We start from the raw sequence: 21,812 nt of genomic DNA, 5'->3' as shown, positions 1-21,812 counted from the left end.
GAAAACAAAGAAAGCCCTGAGAATCCCCCTTAAAAAGATGGACTGGCCCAAAACCTGTCATCTGTCAAATTTTTTAACTGCCTACTTTTTTCGCGAAATAACCCCTTTAAGGTTGTGAAGTGCTAAATTGTAAAAATTGGCCTGGTCACTAGGGGGTATAAACTTCTGGTCCTCAAGTGGTTTAAAAGCCCTGCAACGTGTATCCTAACCATTAAGGTTTCTCTGGCGACATGCTTATGCTGCATCTTTGTTCAATTCATAATTTGATTACATACATGTTATAACTAGAACCATGCTCACTAATGCAAGAAAACAAGTGCAAGATAAAACAACAATGTAAGTGCAAAGTAATGTGTCAATACAATGTATGAGAAGTCTTTCGGTGAGGTTTCATCTGATTATATTTTTAATCAAAGTCGTTGTCACCAGACAGAAGTTACAGCAGTAGCACATGGCACACGGCCTATCGAATTACAACTATCTTTTCATCAATAGCTTCTGGACCACAAAATGTAACATGAAGACACTGCTTTATGGTCACCCCATTGCACAAAAGCCATCGGCCTTAAAATCCATAGGTAGAGCTTGCGCTCTAACTGGTAGTGACATCTATGTTTTACATTGTTTTCTTTATTGAAACCGACGGAATGAGTCTATATAATAAGCTGTTTAATCTTCAGTTATGGGCATCACGTTTCCTAGAAGATCTCAAATTCTTAGGTGTAGAATTACTCTCAAGGCCAATCACATTAATGAAAGAAATAAAATATCATTGTCAAAAGTATCTAATGTTAATAGAAGGGCAAAACACATGTAAACATAAACAGAGAACAGTAAAACAATTTTTTTACGTGATTACTGGACAGGTACAGATTTGTCACTTTTCACCATACGCGAAAACAGTAACATTTTTTGTTTTGTTTCTTGCAATTTTTTTTTTGTTATTACAATTTAAGGACGTTTTAGTCCCTAGAACATTTGACACTTTGCCACTGATCTTCAAAGGATATACAGTATATATGTAAATTTTCACAAGAGCAATTCTCATTGACTCCTCTAGAACTGCCCTAGACTGTACAACATCTAATATTCAGAAGTATTCAGAACAAAAGCAGCATATCATGTGTAGCACTCACAAGGACTGGATTCCCACTGTTCGCACAGTAACATGATAACAGTTGATAGGCATCCTAACTATAAAAGGCTGGAGCTTTCATTTTAAAAAGCTCCGTTCATTTTCTGGTGCACATAATTTATATCTTCACTGTGATGAGTTTCTGTGAAACTGCCAACATAAAGCTGCTCTCACAGACATTAAAAGGCTCTTGGGCCTGAACAGAGGGATGGTGCTTTGGCTAATCAGTAATTCTTGTTCAAGTGTGTCTCTATGTACTGTACACCTCGAACACATACACAGCACTGGCCAAACACAGTTATAAGGTCAACAGTTATTACAAAGGGGACACAGCAGCTCCACAAATGTATCTGCATTGGTATCCCCATGCCCGCCTAGGTCTTGCCTGTAGTTTGACCTGCGCTCCTGTTGTAATACTTTTCCTCCTTAAAAACACATTCAGGGCAGCTTGTTGTGACTTGGTGGATGCTGTCCATACCAATACAATTTATCGTCCACGGTTTTTTTCTTCCAGCGGCAAAGCAACAACATTTTGAAAGTCTTGCGAAAAGTTTTGTTGCACAGGGCATAGCAAATGGGATTAACGGTGCTATTGACATAGCACAACCAATAGCCCAAGTGCCAGAGTGTAGAGGGAATGCAGTCAGAGCAAAAGGTAGAGACCAAAACCATGATATTGTAAGGAGTCCATGTGATGATGAAAGCTAGCAGAATAGCACTGAGTGTCTGTGCTGCTTTGCGTTCCTTAATAAGAACCATCCTCTTGCGCTTAGTGATATGGTTACTGAAACTGGGGTCCATGCTTCGCAAAGAATGTCCTTTGGACATAGAAGAGCAAGGAGTAATTTTTACTTTTCTGCACCCATTATTTACTTCCTGAGAGCCATCATCATTCACAACAATTCTAAATTTGTATGAGACACACTTTTGACTTTTTTGTGTGTGACTTTTACCTGGAGTTAAGAAGAATCTTTCGCTGTCGTATTCATTAAGCACTGGTTGTTCTTTTGTCAGAATGTGTTTGGTTTCATCTTCTTTCTGTGCTGTGGTTTGGTTCTTGTAGGCACCCTGGAATACACCTTCCTTAGCTTGTTTGTCTTCATCATCTGATGAAGGGTAGCTGCTGCAGGTGGTCAGCTGGTCTTCTTTGACCCACTCATTAGAAATATTGGGACTGTGGGAAATCTTAACAGTGGCAGAGGTACTTCGGCTAGATGATGACCAAGAGGCTTGGCACCTCTCTCTTTTGGTGAGAGTCTGCTGCTTGCAGCTAAAGCAAGATTTTAGCAGAGCCCCTTGTGGCCTCATCATTTCAAAATCAGCCACTGACTCAGAACCCTGCAATTCAGCCAGATCTTTGGTGCGCTTTTCTGTCTCCTTATAAATACGGCAGTACAGAATAGTCATCACAGACACTGGAATATAAAAGGCAGCAATGGCCGTACCAAAAGTAATGATTGGTTCATAAAGGAACTGTATCTGACATTCTTCTGGGGGCACTGTACGCTCTCCTACAAAATACTGCCAACAGAGGATAGCTGGGGCCCACAAAATAAAAGAAATGAACCAAGCCAATCCAATCATGATCCCAGCTCTCTTAGGCGTGCGTTTTGCTCTGTAAGTCAGTGGCCTTGTTATAGAAAAATATCTGTCAAAACTAATGACCAGCAGGTTCATCACTGATGCATTGCTGGCCACATAATCCAAAGCAAGCCACAGGTCACATGCCAGACTGCCAAGGGACCAGTGACCAATTAGAATGTAGGATGTGTACAAATTCATGGAGAATATGCCAATTATGAGGTCAGCACAGGCCAGGCTCAAAAGGTAATAGTTGTTTACAGTCTTCAGTTGACTGTTCACTTTAAATGAGACCATAACAAGGATATTGCCAACAATTGTGATGAGACTGACGACTGCACTGACTGTGGCAATACTGATGACCTCCAAAAGGCTGTGGCCTTTATAAGTGTTTGTCCCATTAGTATGGTTCAAAGCAGTGGAATTTGGTTCCATGTTCCTATTTTCTCCTAAAGATGAGGACGCCAATAACAAGATGTGCAGGATCTGAAACAGAAAAGAAATAAAGTTATGCTAGAATTATTATAAAGAAAAATCATAATTATAAAAGTTCTATAGTCACATAAAAAGTTGTAAATATATTGCATTTGTATCACAAGTACTGCGTAGTGAATATTGTCTTACACAAATGATATCCAAATCTAAAAAGCTATATGTCTATAGACCATGTACCAGTAATGCATCTAATGTAAATAAGATATGTTATTAGGCACTCTGGAGTTATACATTTAGACCTAAGTAAGAGATTATACAACATGTAAAGAAAAATGATGTGCTAGTCTATTGGAAAGAGTAATTATAAACTAGCTTCTTAGTGTGCAGTAATGTAGAATGCAGGAGAAAAAGATATTAACCTCATGGCTAATAGCTTTCTTGGCTATTACACACCAAGAATACAAACAAGTTTATACACAACTTCCTTTTACAGACACAGAATGTAGTAAGACCTCTTCTACTAAATACACACTGCCACTCTGTGGTTATAGCTGGTAATGAATCTTATACACATAATAGACTGTTGTTGCTAAATACTCATTCCAACATTGGCCTCAATTCACGGAGCATTATCAAACGTTTATCAGACACTTTATCAAACGTTTGATAATTTACCTCATGGGTAAAATCTCATTTTGAATTTACTAAGGTGTTATATATTTGTTGAACGTTTTATCGGTAAAACATTCGATAAATATATAACACCTTAGTGAATTTAAAATGAGATTTTACCCATGAGGTAAATTATCAAACGTTTGATAAAGTGTTTGATAAACGTTTGATAATGCTCCGTGAATTGAGGCCATAGTCAAATACTCAGTCATATATACTACAGTACCTTAATTGTAATGAATTTTGATTAGGCTTTCTTAAAAACACAGAACAAAGTATATACAGTATTAATAAAATGTGAAATATGAAAGAATTCAAGCAAAAACACTTTTGTAGCGCAAGAAAGTTTAATGGAGCACTCTCATTTCCTTACAAAACTAAGTTGATATCATAACATTTCCACAGCACCTTCATGGCATACGTTTGAAATGGTCGTGGCCAAATTTCAGCACAGGGTGAAGCTGAAAGATGGCTCAGCCTACTTGTTGTAAGAAACCCTATGAAATAGCTGTTTGTGTCTCTGTTTCTGAAAGCAACATAAGAAAGTTAAAATACTTTTTGCCAAAAATCCTTGTATAGATACAAACAGAGGGTATTTCCTTTGACAAAGTCCAATTTTACATTAACTTTGCAAAGTGTCAACATATGTTCTGCTCACATAGGTATAAAAGCTTTAAAGTAAAACTGAGACGAATGGGAGAAAAGGATTTTTACTTACCTTAGGCTTCCTCCAGTCCCCTGTAGCTTGTTTGCTCTCTCAATCTCCTTTTGGTCCTCTCCGATGTGCTGTTGTAATGGGGGCCACTGCACATACACTGTTCCGGGTTGCGTGCCTCCTCCATCGTACTTCTGTGTCTGGGAGCATTCTGCCCAAACACAGTTACAGTCTTAACGGACTGCGCGTGTGCAGAAAGTGCCTGGTCATGGAAGCGTAATCGGGAGGTGTGCGCGGCCAGGACCAGTCGAGTCATGGGGCTGGGAGTGGCACAACAGAGGGAACCGGGAGAACATCAAGGGTGCAGGTGGACTACAGGTGGCTGAAAGAAGCCCCAGGTAAGGAATAATCCTTTTATCCATTCAGCTCAGGTACACTTTAAAGAATTCCTTACACCAGAAAAAAAGTTTTCAAATAGGATAAAAGAATGTCCTGTAAGAAATGAATAACCCTTGTAACACAGGGGGATAGGTAGTGTGTGCTTTTTGCCTTCTGGGACCAGCACAATACAAAGCAAGTTTGGAGACAATCTTTGTGATTGCCCCAACACAACCGATAATAACACAATTGAACATTAACTAAGAGAACTTTATTTATTTTGATCCTCATCTATATAACACATTATTGAGAACTTTCTTTTGGGCTTTCACTCTTTATCTGAAGTGAACTGCTGCACTTAGAAATCCTAGCTCACATTAGATGTAACCGTACTTACAGGCAATATCTGTTGATTACTGAAGTACGAAATACAGTGATTATTTCCTTCCATGTTTTGTCCACTTATGGAGCACCATATACACAGAAGGCAGGCAGAGAGGACAAAGAGAACTTTTATCTCCTAGCAATAAATGGTAAACGATGCATAAAAATGGAATACTGAACTAATGTATAGATAACATGTTGACGGATGAAGATACAGTTTACTGGCATGATAAATAAACTTATTTACATTGAAGATAACCACACATGAGGATTTCCAGTGCTGCTAAACCGTGCTATAAGAGCCACAGTTCAAAGTAGCATATCCTGGAGCTGAGTATGCAGCATCTGCCGCTTCACCCTTATTTATTTATTTCCTGTAGTTATATAGTGATGAGTTATTATGCTGCACTTCACAGAGCACTCAGAGACCTCCACCTCTGCCCCTAATCTTTGTAGGGTCTCACAATCCCATAAATCTCCCACAATGTACAGCTAAAGCATGGGATTTCATGTGGGGACCAGTGTGAACAGAAAACCACTTAAATCTAATAATAACTCACACTACTCCAGATTGCATGTAACAGGCCGTGGCTTTTATTAAGGATTACCCAATTTTTGTAACACACTGAGCTTTATGCTCACATAACCAACAACCACTTGAAATCATATTAAGCTTAAGTACATTCAGCGGAGCTGAATCACCAGCCCACTCTAATAAAAGCCACGACAAAAGAAATAAAAGAGGGGAGGGGGGGGCGGGGGTCACCGCTGCAGTCCGCTCTTCAGGTACGGTCAGCTCACTACGCACCACCGCTGCTTAAGTACCCCGCTCCAGCCAATCGGGTGCCGTCTCCACGCAGTTCTTCAGCCTTCCCGGCCCTGATAGGCTCAGCTTCTCGCAGCTCCTCGTGCTCAGCTGCAACATATTTATAATTAGTAGCCCTGGCCCCACTGAACTCCCATGGGCTCACTTATGTAATTGCGTTCCCTGCCATGGGATTTCATGTGGGGACCAGTGTGAACAGAAAACCACTTAAATCTAATAATAACTCACACTACTCCAGATTGCATGTAACAGGCCGTGGCTTTTATTAAGGATTACCCAATTTTTGTAACACACTGAGCTTTATGCTCACATAACCAACAACCACTTGAAATCATATTAAGCTTAAGTACATTCAGCGGAGCTGAATCACCAGCCCAACCGTCGAGGCTAAGCAGGGCACCCTGCAGCCTCGACCCGCCCCACCACGGCCTTTTCAATCACCTCCTGCAGGTTTGTGTTAAATATATCCATCCCAATTGGGCTCAAATGTACCCCATCTTCTCTAAATAAACCTCCTACAAAGCCCTCCAGGTCTCTGTGGCGGTAGGATGTTCCACCTAATTTGGTCAGGAAACAAGCCATAGCTCTGTTCACCCTACGCCGGATCCTATCCAAAGAACCGGAAGGGGAAGCTGGAGACCAAATGAGGCGAGGGATAATTTCGGAAAACACCAACTTAGCCAGAGGAAATGAAGATTTTAGAAAATACAAAGCTCTTTTCATTTCTTGGATCAAAATACCGGTCTGCACCTTACCCAAATCGTTCCCACCCGCATGTATTATTAACACATCCGGTGCTGGCCATTGCTGGGACGAGATTAGAACCTGCTCTAATAATGAACGCCATCTAAGGCCCCTTACTCCCTTCCAAAAAACAGTAAAAACATTAGAATTCAGACCAAGGTTAGTTCCGTAAACTCTGCCAGCCGCTCTGTCATGGGCCCAGTAAACAAAGGAGTGTCCAATGATCCATACATTGACACCGACTGGAGCACCTAAAATAAAATGTTAGATATTAAGAGAAGGTCGCACATAAATTTTAAATCTGTTACTATTCCATCTACCTATTTGCTGGATCGCAGAGCTGGAAAACCCGAGTGCATTGGCTGTAGTAGCTGCCCCTATTCTAAAAGAATGTGGAGTGATGTTCAACCCAGAAAGGCCCAGGAAACTCAGCGCTCTGCAAAGCACGGCCCTAAATTGATATTTGGTAACCGGGGAACCATCAGAGTGAACAAAAAAAGGATCCACCCACCCCGGGGCGCAACTTTAAATAATCCGAGACTAATTTTACCGGGCAGACAGATGGTTCCCCAGATTCAGACAGAAATACCGATCTGCCCACGCCCAACTGATCATTTTTGGATTTTTTCAGAAAAATGACCAACTGGCGGTCACGAAAAGACACATCAGAATGGGAAATTATAGAGGACCCATCCTTGTTGGGAGCCGTAATCTCACCTATTCTGAAAGCGCCGAAAAAACAAACTGAAAAGCATGCAGAAAAAAGGGATACTTCAAAAACCGAAAAACAAAAACCTGGCAGGGAACAGATAATCTTAGCTAATAATTCCGGGGAAATTGGCCTACGGGAATCCGGAACATGCCGAGCCCGGCGAAAACCGCGTAGCGAAAGTTTTATCGCATAGAAGGACAGCAATGAGGGTGAACCAAAAAATTTTATAAAGAAAGAAACACCTGACAAGATCTTATGGATACTGGAATAGGAACCGCCCAAGACCGCAATGGAGTTCATAAATTGAATAGCCACAGATTCCGTTGAGGACTGAAAGTCCCAACCAGAAGCCTGGCAAAATGAACACCATCTGATCCAGCAAGAGCAGTACTCATCCCAAGTCTTTGCAGCCAGCGAATTCTTCACCAACTCTCCGCTCAATCCCATAACAGATCCCATAGGGAAGCCGGGCAGGTCATTCCATCCATATCTGCATCTGGTGCCAACTCCCGAAACCGAGACATCTGAAAACGGGAGAGGGAGTCCGCAATACAATTATCCTTTGAGGGAATATAAGCTGCCTTCAACCAGATATTAAGCTCAAAGCATTGCAGAACCAAAAACCTCAACAGCTTTAGCACCAGATCAGATCTGGAAGAGAGACAGTTCACAGCGAACAAAACGCCTTTATTGTCCGTACGCAGCAAAATGCGCCGATTACGGAAATCGTCCCCCCAAATGGCCAGAGATACCACAACCGGAAAAAGTTCCAGTAATACTAAATTGCGGCGGATCTCAGGAGAGTCCCACGCCTCAGGCCAACGCTCTGCACACCAGTGGCAATTCCAAAAAGCGCCAAATCCGACGGATCCGGATGCATCAGTGAGCAAACCTAAGGCATCCGATTCAATAAATTCCGACTGCCAGATGGTTCTACCGTTAAAGTTAACCAGGAATTTATCCCAGATGCCTAAATCCTCCCGAACTTGCTTAGTTATTCTCACATGTGCAAAGGGAGACTTTAGACCTCTGATCAAGAAAGCCAGACGCCGACAAAAACCCGACCCATAGGGATAACTCTGGATGCAAAAGCAAGGAGACCCAATAACGATTGGATCTCCCGCAGTCTGACCTTCTTGCTACCCAGAAAATGGTCGATCAAACCTCTCATCCGCAAAATCTTTGCAGCTGGCAGGCAGAAGACCATTTCCTGAGTATCAATCAAAATTCCCAGGAACTCAAGACTCGTACATGGAAAAACCGTTTTGTCATCCGCAAGGGGGATGCCAAAACAATTAGCCATCCTACCAAAGGCATTCATAGCATTTATGCACTCTGAACTGTCCTTGCCTCCAATAAACAGGAAATCATCCAGATAATGGATTATCCCAGCTGCGGGAACTACAACTGAGACAACCCACTGCAAAAATGATGAAAAAGCTTCAAAATAAAAACAAGATAAAGAAAAACCCATCGGAAGGCATTTGTCATAAAAATACTGATTATTAAACTGAAAACCAAGAGAACTGAAGCCATCCGGATGAACTGGCAGCAAACGAAAAGCCGATTTCACATCCACCTTTGATAAGAGAGCGCACCTCCCAAAAGCACGTAACAAGGACAGTGCGTCATCAAAAGATGAATACGAAACCGAGGCCACACTCTTGTCCGCCTGATCATTCAGAGATGAGCCCTCAGGGAAAGACAAATGGTGAATGAGTCTGAAGGAGCCATGCTCTTTTTTGGGAACTACTCCCAGGGGGGACAATCTGAATGCTTCAAACGGTGGCTCCAAAAAGGGGCCAGCAACCCTTCCCTCTGCTATCTCCTTTCTAATCTTTTCCGCTACCACTTCTGGGAACTTACGCACAGAAGTTAAATTTTCAACCCAACTGCAACCTGAACCATTAAACGAAGGAACCTCAAATCCAAACTCGAAACCTCTAATGAGCAGGGCCGCCATCTGCTGGTTTGGGTACTCCTCTAACCATGGGCGCATTTCTACCAACTTCACTGGGGTCCGAGCCCTTACTTGCACTAGGGGTGAGGGATTGACCTGAAAGAGTCCGCTTGAAACATCTGCTAGCTGAGTGGGAGCCTCCACATACGTTGCATTCGTGTTTGTATTTACACTGGGATAGAAAACGACATTGCGAATCGTTGAAGGCAAAGCACACGCCTTTACGAAAATTCTGAAGGTTCGTTCCAGCCGGCTTAGACACGCTAAAAGTAGGCTTCTGGGGTAACATAAGATTCATCCATAGGCCTACCTCCTTACACCCCCATTTAAGAGATGGGAATACAGACAATTTCTGCCGGAACGCATCGTCATACGCGTACCAAGCAAGACCTCCAAAGCTACGATAAGCTTCAGCAATAATGTCAACGTGTTGGAACAAACCAGAACATCTTTCAGGGTGCTTTTCACCCATTACCGCAGCGTAAATACAAAACGACTGCAACCAATTTTGGAATGTTCTAGGAACTGGCCTGCGTCTATCATCATCAGATTTCTCCTCACCCTTTTTATCAGCTTTACTTGAGAATTCCCTTGAAGCTGGCAAAAGTGACAACAAATCAAAATAATCACCCCGCCAAATCTTTTCCTTTACTGATGTAGCTAAATGGAAACCTAGCGGAGACAATTCGCAAGGCATTACGTCCTTCATCATAGACTCTGCCACCCCCGCAGGCCTAATTGGTGCACCTGTGTGCTGAGACAAGCCCGCCTGAGGAGCGGAAACACTCCTAGGATTAGACCACACACTTGCTACTGGCTGATTTTTTGTAAGACCAGCCAGGGCTTCAGCTAATGAACCCACTACCTGACCCAAATGATTAAACATTTGCAGTGTTTGCTCACCATTCCTTGGGTCAGCTGGGGGAGGAGGAGGATCCAATATAGCCACCGGCTCCTGCCGCGGCGACTGTGGGGTAGCAATAACTGCGCAGGCTGTGCCTGAGGGGACCTGGAACGGTCTCTCCCTCTCCTTTGTGCAGGCTGCCTGGGTTGCTTGTTTTTCTTTCCAGCTCTCCTGGATGTAGTGTTGCGGGGACCCGGCTGGCGCATCTGCGCAGGCTCCGGCGGTGGGGAAGAGCGTCTGGCCCTAGCACTCCTCCGGGGGTGGGACCTGCTCCTGGAGCGCCTGGAACCCGACCTTCTCCCTTCTTCCTCTCGCTCCCTCCGCCTATCATAAGAACCAGCACGCCCCTCTCCAGCTGACAGGTCCTCTTCAGGAGGGCGGGCCGCCGAATAGGCGGGGGAGCCAAGGGGGATGTAATCCGGCCCAAAGAGAGGCTGCGCTGATGTAGAAGGAGCCGCCTCCGGCAAAGCTAAACACTGCGTCAGCCATTCCTCTCCCCCTTCCGCTTCAGCCCGGAGTAAAAGCCGTTGAAGGAGAGACGCCATGCCGCTCAGGTGGTCACCGCTGCAGTCCGCTCTTCAGGTACGGTCAGCTCACTACGCACCACCGCTGCTTAAGTACCCCGCTCCAGCCAATCGGGTGCCGTCTCCACGCAGTTCTTCAGCCTTCCCGGCCCTGATAGGCTCAGCTTCTCGCAGCTCCTCGTGCTCAGCTGCAACATATTTATAATTAGTAGCCCTGGCCCCACTGAACTCCCATGGGCTCACTTATGTAATTGCGTTCCCTGCCATTCTGCACACATTATATTTGTTGCCTTAAAGTGTGTAAAGACCCTTTGGCCTGATGGCTCCCTCGCCGTCCTCCTCCTGGATCTTCCACATTCCTAATAATAATTATTAAATAATAATAATAATTCTCCTGGTAACTTTGGCTAGTCAGGGCGAGTCGGCGCAGAAGCAGTGCGGCTGTGTGCACTCCCGTGGTTCTGCACCTGCGCAGTAGTAAGGATCTGGATGAATCAAGATCTGTAGAAGCAGTAGGCAACATCTAACTAAGCTATAGGGATGGTTAATGAGATAATTCTGAATTTAAAGTAAACCCAAGGTAAAAAAAAAAAAAAGCCCATTTACTTAAAGCCGACCCAAACCAAATTTTTTTTTAATTCAAAATATTTAGTTGCACTACTCTGACACATACAAAGATAAATAAATACTCCTTCAAGCCTATGAGCATTTCAGTGCATGCTTTTCACCCTTCTTTTTGCAGAACTAGGGTTATACAGGTGGCAGCCATTAGCAATTCCTCCCTTGCCGAACACCACCTACTCCACCAGTTTGCCGGATTCTGTCCCGGCAATATGAAAGGAAGGGGAGGGGTTCCTACAATAAATGTAAAATATTTTATATTTGTCATTATGCAACTGAAAAAAGGCTGCTATTTATTATTATAATTTAGAAAATAGATTTTATTTCTAAAATCTTGTATTTTTAATTTGGGTCCACTTTAACTGGGACTTCTTACAGCCCTCTGAAGCCTCCCTGGTCCCTCTCTGCCGTTCCTCCGGTGCCCAACTCCAATGCTGGATGCAAGGCCCCGTGCTGTACACTTCCTCTGTCGTGCCTTGCGCTTGCACAGTAAGCAAAAATTGCTACTGCATGTGCGCAGAACACTCCCAGCTTAGGAAGCGCGATAGAGTACGCACGCGGCCAGTGTTGCACATCCACAGTGGCCAGCTGACTTGTCAGTCGGATTATGGAGGTGGACAGCTGAGCGTGGGATGACGTCGAGGAACCAGGAAGACTTCAGGGGCCTGGAAGAAGCCCCAGGTAAGAAAATGGGCATTTTTTTTTAACTTTAGGTTCAGTTTAATCCTTTGCAGGATTCATTTTGTCCGTTTTCAAGCTGCGTGAATTTGCACGGGAAATGTCCATAATCCTGCGTTGACTCAGAATAATTTGCATCTCACTGATTATCTCTATTAAGCAATAGAGAGGTGCACCTTGTGCCTCAAAGCATACCTGAACTGACATGATAAAATAAGCATAGGTACATATAATACTAGTGAGAGTAAGAAACTGTCCCTTTCCATTTTATCTAGGCAAGCTTACATAATGGTAAACAACAAGAGCACTGTGGCTGACGTTTCCAGTCTCAGAAATGCACGTCTGAACCAGAGCAGGATCATTCACTTGGCAACCTAGGCAGGTACTTGGGGCCTTGAGGACATCAAGGGGCTCACCTGTCACCTTCTTTGACCTCTCTTCACTTCAGCTTACCAAATGGCCCACAAGGGAGCCACAAATATACTAACTTGCCTAGAGCACCAATACATCTTAATCCATCTCTGGTGTGAACCGGCACTAATGCAAGCTGGCCCTAATGCAAACCTGAACTGAAAATAAGAGGTAATTAATTTAATGCGCTGTACTAAAGGTAAATAGTACATTAGTAACATGGAACTGAGTCTCAAATGTTTCTGTTCAGTTTTGTATCTGAGACCAAGATAGTAAAATAATTGATTTTCACCTGGGGCTTCCTCCAGCCCTTCGGGCCGTGGGCTCCCTTGCCGTTTCCCTGGGCCGCCCGGTTTGTCCGCTAGCCGGCCTGGTAACTTGGCTAAGCCGTGCTTTAACAACAGTAGTAATGAGCCTTTGTTCTTTTCATTCCACAAGCTTACACAATACAGGGTGAGTAAGCGCTGTGTTTCTGCATACTTCACAAACTTTTTGAAAAGGTAAAGGCAGGCACATTTTAATGTAAAACTAAATCTACACCAGGACCACAAGGCACAAGAACAGTTTCTTCCCCTCAGCCGTAAATTATCTGAACTCTTAGAACTCTTAGATCCCTCCTCATCCTACCGCGACAAGTGGTGTCTGGTAGCACCCAGCCTGACCGCACGGGTGCACACTTCATATATACGTGTTCAAATGTGTCCAAACGCTGTAACTGTACCCTTTATATTGTCTGTCTGCTTACATATATGTATCGTTATGTCCTGCTTGTTCTCACACTAGCCCTGTACTTGCCAAACCCAATTCCGGGCACGGCCCAGCCGTGCTTGGCGAAATAAAAGATTCTGATTCTGATTCTGAAATAGATTAAAGAGACACTTAAGGAAAAAAAATGATATAATGATTTGTATGTGTAGTACAGCTAAGAAATAAAACATTAGGAGCAGAGACAAAAGTCTAATATTGTTTCCAGTACAGGAAGAGTTAAGAAACTCCAGTTGTTATCTATGCAAATAAGCCATTGAGCTCCAGACTTTTAAAGTCCCAGAGAGCTCTGTCTTCTGAAGGTTGTTATCTCAACTGTCAGTCACTATATTGTTTTTTCTTCTGTCAGGACAGGTCAAAGGTTCACAGCCCGCTCTGTAAAATTATTTAGAATGCTGAGTAGTATGTAAACTGCAAATATTAGAGAATGATGCAATGTTATAAAAAAACACTATATAACTGAAACTAAAAATATGAGAATATTTTCTTTGCTTCTAATATTATAGTAATTATCCGTACTACACAACCAATATAATTTTTTTCTTTCGCTTCAGTGTCTCTTTAAAGAGAACCTTAAGTCAAAAAAAAAAAAAAAGACTTTTACTCACCTGGGGCTTCTAATAGCCCCCTGCAGCTGTCCGGGGCCCTCGCCGTGTCCGTCCGATCCTCGTGTCCCCGACGGCAGCCACATCCGGTTTCGCCGTCAGGAGCCGACAGGCTGGGAACGCGAGTGATTCTTCGTGTTCCCAGCCACAATTGCCCCCTCTATGCTGCTATATGCTTCATGCTATATGCTATAGCAGCATAGAGGGCGCAATTGTGGCTGGGAACGCGAAGAATCACTTGCGTTCCCAGCCTGTCGGCTCCTGACGGCGAAACCGGAAGTGGCTGCCGGCGAGGACAGCTGCAGGGGGCTATTGGAAGCCCCAGGTGAGTAAAAGTCATTTTTTTTTTTTTACTTAAGGATCACTTTAAGGCTGGGAACACATTAGGCAGAAAGTCTTTGGGCCACAAGTAAAAACGCATGTATGTGCGTTTTACACGCACCGCTTGCTGCATAATTTTCAAAAATGCACGTAAAACGCATATAATGTATCTCAATGGAGACGCAGAGGAATGCATTGTTACATACTTTTTCTAAAATATAAATAGAATACTGTATTTTACTCCATTGATTCGGGAAAATAATAACAAACACTAACGCGCCAAAAATGCATGAAAAACGGAATCACAAAACAATGGGAAACATAAATTCACCGAAAAAATTAAAAACGCAGAGTACAGAACGCATGGTTTTCTGCATTGCCCAGTGTGCTCCCGGCAGAGAACATGCCTATAGCATGCTTCTACTTAAGAGGACCAAACATTTTTTTCTCACATGTTGAAATGGTCACCAAAGAGTAGTATAAAAAACACACTATACTCTATGTGAAGGTTGAAAGTTTTGCTTCATCAAGTGTGATTCACCATTAAAGTCTTGCAAGTACTTAAAGGATACCATAGCGCAAAAATAATTTGAAAACAGGGGGAGCAGGCATGTTTAGTGGGCTTTCCTCTGGCCCATCGCTCCCCCGTGTTCCCTCGTCCCCCTGCAGTACTGTCTACTGACCCCCCAAACTTACTTTCTGGTTGGGGTGGTCGCGGCTTACTGTGTAAGTGCTGACCGGCGGTGCGTGTCCTTTGATTGCGCGGCTACGGCTGGGAGCGATCTGCATATGCGCACTATGTAATTGTGATGTAGTGCGCATGCGCAGAGTACTTCCAGCCAAAAGGACGCATGCCGCCGGTCAGCACCTGCACAGTCAGCCGCGACTACTCCGACCAGGAAGTAAGTTCGGTGTGGTGGTAGGCGATACCTGTAGGGGATGGAGGAAACGGGGGGGGGGGGGGGGGGGGGGGGGGAGCGGTGGGCTTGAAAAGAGCGCACTAAACATGCCTGCTCCCCCCGTATCTAACCTATACTCGGGGCACTTACCTATCTAACCTATACTGCGGGGAACCTACCTATCTAACCTATACTGGTGGCAATTATATGGGCTACCCTATACTGAAGGCAACTACATTTATTTTGAACATAGCGTAGAGAAATTTTGTAGCAAGTGTAGGATATGTGGGTGGGGCTTGAAGATGGGTGGGTGTGGCTTGCGGGTTTACGGGGCCACATCATCTCCTATTGCCCTGGGGCCCCATGAGTTGTCAGTCCGCCCCTGGCTCACATGAAAACTTCCTGCCGAGTGCGCAAGGCAAGCTATGCAGGTGATAACTCACCTGACCACCACCTGCATTCCGATGCAATCTATGGTGTGTTCTATCGGCTTAAACTTTAATGCATAAATGTAAGCTAATGAAACCACAGGCCACATCAGAATGCAGGCGGTGGCCAGCTGAGTTAACCTCTGCATATTTTGCCTCTTGCACTCGACAGAACTTTCTCACTTTTCGTGAGAGCTTTTTTGCTCATGCACGCTTCTTACATATATTGTATAGTGATAGTTTGTTCTCCCCCCCCCCCCCCCCCAAAAAAAAATGTTTTTTTTTTTAATCCCTCCTATTAGCTTATTAGGTAACCTAACCTCTCTCCCATCTCTTCCACCATGTGGGGTACAGGGTTCCAAGGGCTGCTGTGAGCACCACTTCAGGAGGTTCCCAGAATGGCAAAAATAGAAAAATCACTAGTTTTTTCTCCTGTTTTCAAGATGGCGGTAGAGACAAAATTTGATACAGGAGCCCACTTAGAAATTTTCAACAGTGTGTGAGGGCTCGTTTCCACTATCGCGAATCCGCATGCGTTCAACGCATGCGGATTCGCACATGGTATGCAAGTGGATGGGCCTGTTTCCACTGTTGCGTTGGTGCTGTGCGTTTTTTTCAGCGGTGAAAAAACGCACAAAAGAGCCAACGATTTCGCCTGAGAGTGGAATGCATGCGAATCGCATGCAATGTATTTAATAGGGAAATCGCATGCGTTTTCCCCATGCGTTTTTTGCCGCGAATTCGCATAGGTACGATGTAAATTCACACAGGCAGTGACATGTATAAAATCGCATATACCCTCACCTATGCGAATTCGCATGCGAATTTGCGCCAAAAAACGCATGGGGAATCGCAGCCGCATGCTATTTTATCAGCGGTGGAATCCAGGCGATTCTGCACCGCAACAGTGGAAACGAGCCCTGAGGTTTATAGTATTGTTATATTTTCTATTTGTAATGCTGTGGGTGCAATCCATTCAGGCTGGGTGCACACATAACATAAATGGCTGCGTTTCATGTCATGTTTTCATTTTATGTTGATTGCGTTTTTGCGGGGGGGGGGGGGGGGGTTGTACTGCAGATGCGTTTTTCAGGCATTTTGTGTGCGTTTTAAGGCGTTTGCGGTTCACATATACAAAACACATGCATTTTTATATTTCCATATATGCAAATCCCGAGGAAGACAACAGGAAACACATCACAAAACAATTTTTTTTGAGGAAAAACGTATATAAAATGCATGGAAACTGCATACCATTGCGTTTTCATTGAGTTTAATTATGTGCATTTTTGCATTGCATGTAACCAAACCAGCGTTTTTGAAAATGCACACATAAAAAAGGGCATATGCGTTTTTTCCTGCAGCCCATAGACTTCCATTAGCGGCAAAAACGCTACGTTTTCCGTAACGCTAGCTGTTCTGCTCTGTGTGCACCTCAGGCCCGTTACACACCAAAAGCGTGCAGAACTGCTCCTGCACGCGTTGCGGCGTGTCGTCGGGAAACTCCGGTGCGACGCCGAGTAGCGGCGGTAGTAGTTAATTACCCCGAAGGGGAAACGGCGATTCCCTACGATAAAATGCGCCGGGATGCGTCGTACCACAACGTATCGAAACGCAGCGTGGGTGTGAAAGGTAAAAGGAAAGTCTATGGACTTTCCTTTTACCTTGGTTAACGCAAAGTATAGACTTTGCGTTAAAACGCCAGAAGTGGTCTCTGGTGTGAAAGAGCCCTCAATGTTGCTTTTCAACTCAGTTCCTGTTTTTTAAGCTACATAAAAAACAACAGTTTCATAAAACATCCAATACAGAACACACCAGAAGTTATCTAAATCATCTATCATAAAGGAAACTTTTTTCCCTTGGTTCACAATCAGCACATGAATCACATCAGCTGTACGGTCTCTGCGTATCGCACATGCTGCAGCTGGCTGCAGGCAGGTGGTCACGTGACAGCAATGCAGAGACAGCGGCGGCCACTCCTCCCTTCACTGTGAGAGACATTTTGTCTAGGAACTACGCTGCCTTTCATTGTTTCTAGGGGAAGCGTTTTCTTGACGACCCGGCGCTCTATTCGAAGCTGAGGTTTGCGAGGGGGAAGGATTTTCTGGTTGCACCAAGTGGTTCTGCACTCATGGAGCGTACCCGCAGCAGACACCGGAGAGGGCGGTGGCGGCAGGAGGCCATACCGGGGCCGTGGCTCAGGAGGTGACAGGGAGTTCGTGCATAGAGGACACAGGGAAGCTCCCCGAGAGCATCCGGGACCCCGAGAAACAGTGAAACAGGTGAGAGGCGGAAGGGGAGGGGCGTGACTCTGTCAAAGCCATGCTGGCCTGTCATGGCTGGCTGCATAGAGCATGCATTCATAGTTCCAGCCTATTTGCAGCGCCAAGTCTGTCTTGCTAGTATTGTTTATAACATTTTTTCGCGGTATTAAAAAAAAAAGCTGACTTCCTTTGTATTCTTTATGCTCCTCCATAATAAGATATGTAATTAGAAGAAATTTGCACAAATCTATCATGGTCCAGAAAGCTAATTATTACTGATTACCCCAAAACTTGATTTAATTTGTATACTTTAGTGGGAAATAAATATTTGTAAAATGTCTTTCCAAATTCTGTTATCATAGCTCTCAAGAGGTAACTTCCTTCACCAGCTTAAATCTTATGGCAAACTTAGCTCAAAATCAGATCAGCGTATTTCACCTGAAGAACTGGTACGCTGATCATAAGCTTGATATCGCCTGAAGTGGAATGACATAACTCTGCAAACCTGGGTGTCATTTGACACGGATCACTAGCATACAAAACTTGCTATATGAAACTAAGAGCCAAACATAATTACCAAGGCCTCTTTTCCACGGGCAGCTGAAGGTGGTGAATTCACCGCCTGTCAGCTGTTCCTGTTCATTAGCTCTATGGAGCTGTATCTAATGGTGTGTACACACTTGAAAGATAAATGAAAGATATCAGACCAATTTTACCCCCTTCCATGTAGTATGAGAGCCATACTCTACGCAGTCTATTCTATTGAGCTGCACTCCCCATCAGATACAATCTTTGCAAGATGCTGCACACAAAGATGCCCGTACACACTCAAAAGATCATTATCTGCAAAAGATCTGTTCCAGCAAAAGATCCATTCCTGCAAAATGCATTCATAGTCTATGAGATCTGCAGATCCTCATACACACTTGGTTTAACAGACAATTATCTGCAGATCATCTGCAGATCAGATCCACCAGGATGGATTTTCAGATCTGCAGATGATTGCCAGATATGCAGATGAAGTCTGTTAAACCAAGTGTGTATGAGGATCTGCAGATCTCATAGACTATGAATGCATTTTGCAGGAATGGATTTTTTGCAGGAACAGATCTTTTGCAGATAATGATCTTTTGAGTGTGTACGGGCATCTTTGTGTGCAGCATCTTGCAAAGATTTTATCTGATGGGGAGTGCAGCTCCATAGAATAGACTGTGCAGAGTATGGCTCTCATACTACATGGAAGGGAGTAAAATTGGTCTGTGATCTTGCATTTTCCAAAGACTTTTATCTCAAGTGTGTATGAAGCATTAGCATGGTGGTTGCCATGCTCAGATGCGACTTGAGTTTTTGTCCACTGGTTAACATCACTGTGTGTGAAATGTGACGAGCTTAATATGTTACCAAATGCATGTAATTGCAGCGGAATGGTTCTTGTTGCCAGGAGACTAAATTGCGGAGCAGTGCTTTTCAGCGCTGCTAGATTTGGGCGCAGCCGGCGCCTCCATAGACTACAATAGGAATCATTCCTATTGCTGCGCTCAGTAAGTAACGTCGGCTCCATCAGAAGACGGAGCCGAGGTTGCTTAAAAAACATAATAATTAGGCCTCCAGCAATCGCTGGAAGCCGAATTATTTCATTCCCCCATTATCCATGGCGGCCTGGAGGGGGAATAGTAATTAAAACGGCCCGGACTTGTGCAGAAGCAGGATCAGCCATATACTGTCTGTATCCTGCACCCAAGTCTACCGGCGCCGATTTCAATTGTACTCCTGAATTGCCTGATAATTGCTGCCCTTGGAGAAGAAGCCTAATGCTACGTACACACATGCGACAACGATCGTTCGTTGAGAACGACGAACGAACTTTTAATTGATGAAAGAACGACCTAAGTAAAGATAGTTTTAAAAGGTGTGTAACGATCTGATCGTTAGAACGAACGTTACATCACGTAAAGCATCTATTGCGCCTGCGCATAAAAATGAGAAGTTTCACAGAGAAATAGTGAAATGCGCATGTCAAGCCTAGTACGAACGACCGTTTCCAACGATGTACTACTTTTGCAAACGATCGTCGTTGGTTAAAATCCGCCGAGACAGAACTTTCTTTTGTAGCGATTTGGCTCGTTCGTCGTTTGCCTTAATAGTCGGTGGTTCGTTTTTTGTAACGATCGTCGTTGGTAAAGATCGGGGAACGATCGTTACAAACGACTATAGTCGCATGTGTGTACGCACCTTTACTGTCACTGGACTCCTAACCCAAATGGGTACTTATCCGTTAGCCAGGTGCATCCGGCAGGTGGCGACAAAACTCCACCAGAGTTACAGCTTTCCCTACTATCCATGGCGGCCTGGAGGGGGAATAGTAATTAGCGCCACCTGCCGGATGCGCCTGGCTAACGGATAAGTACCCCCAAATGTACTATGTGCAGTGACACTGGATGATACTCCTTGTCCAGTGTGGAAGAGATCACATGCCCACAACTTTGATCCCAAACTCACCAATTCTTGCAGATGCAAAATGTAATGCCTGAAGGCAACCAATAATGATTAGATGTACCTACTGGAAGAACACGTAAGGTGGCCATACACTGGTCGATTTGCCATCAGATTCGACCAAAAGATAGATCCCTCTCTGATCGAATCTGATCAGAGAGGGATCGTATGGCCACCTTTACTGCAAACAGATTGTGAATCGATTTCAGCCTGAAACTGATCACAATCTGTGGAGCTGCCGCCTCCCCCCCCCCCCTGCATACATTACCTGCTCCGCCGGCGCGAGTCCCCTGGTCCACCGCTGTCTTCTCCGCCTGGTCCCGGCATCTCCTCCGCATCGGCTCCCGGCTGGCATCCGCGTATAACTTTCTGTCACTCCAGTGACAACGGAAGTTCAAATAGAGCGCCCTCTATTTGTACTTCCGCTGTCACTGCAGTGACACAGGAAGTTATGCCTGATGCCGGGATGCGGAAGCTGATGCGGAGAAGATGCCGGGACCAGGCGGAGAAGACAGCGGTGGACCAGGGGACTCGCGCCGGCGGAGCAGGTAATGTATACCCGCTGTATTGCGTCGGTCGTCGGGCATTCGAACGCCGCTATCGACGCACTCCCGACCCGCCGGCGACCGAGAAAAATCTTCCGCACGGATGGATCGACGGGGAAGATGGATTTCGGACGGAAATCCATCGTTCTGTCAACGGTGTGCGTGGCGATTTCACGGCCTTTTGATCACTGTGATCGAAACGGCCGTATTTTGGCGGGAAAATCGTTAGGTGTATGGGCCCCTTTACACTTTCCTATACTTAACATTAAGGCTGAGTTGCATCAGAAATGCTGCAGGACCGGCGTTTGCGTTTGGCAAAAAAATCACATCACTCTAGTGTGAGCCAACCCATACAAATACATTTGCCAAGCGCTTTTCAAAGCGTTTTAGAAAGAGCTCAGAAGCGCTCTAGGTGTGCACCAGCCCTTACTGAGAGTCAGAGGTTGCCAACACACTCTGGTCAGGGCTGCTAATGGGCTGAATTATGAGCAGCGGGAGCATGTCAGAGGGGAACAGACACTGCAGTAAGTGTCTGCAACCATTCCATGGCATATTTTTACCGTATTTTTTTGCACCATAAGAAGCACCTAGATTTAGAGGACAAAAATCTGGGAAAAATATATACTAAACTTGATGCGTCCATGGTGCAGGGGACTTTCTCCTTCCCAAGCTGTCTCTATCAAGCTACATTGCCCATCTACATTAATACACTAACCCCTGCTGGCTCAACAGCTACCCTAACTCCTGCTGCCCCAACAGGTACAATAACTACCCTACATTAACCCCTTGCTGCCCCATCAATTACACTAACTACCCTACACTAACCCCTGCATCAGATGTCAGTGGGCATCCTTCGTTGATTAAGGAACAAC

The 21,812-nt window shown here is 44.5% G+C and overlaps 1 protein-coding gene across 2 annotated transcripts in view; it reads right to left on the bottom strand.

Moving 5' to 3' along the window:
* Window positions 1-388: 388 nt before the first annotated feature.
* CHRM5 (cholinergic receptor muscarinic 5) overlaps window positions 389-21,812 on the bottom strand; it is a 299,063-nt gene continuing 277,639 nt past the window's right edge. For both annotated transcript variants that reach the window (XM_068253942.1, XM_068253943.1), the window contains exon 2: window positions 389-3,202. In XM_068253942.1, coding sequence (XP_068110043.1) covers window positions 1,574-3,202 — 1,629 coding nt within the window. In that variant the 3' untranslated portion in view covers window positions 389-1,573. The remainder of the gene's footprint in view (window positions 3,203-21,812) is intronic.

Source organism: Hyperolius riggenbachi, chromosome 9 (assembly GCF_040937935.1).
Source record: "Hyperolius riggenbachi isolate aHypRig1 chromosome 9, aHypRig1.pri, whole genome shotgun sequence".
NCBI classification, from domain to species: Eukaryota; Metazoa; Chordata; class Amphibia; order Anura; family Hyperoliidae; genus Hyperolius; species Hyperolius riggenbachi.
This window is presented reverse-complemented; position numbering and strand designations above follow the sequence as displayed.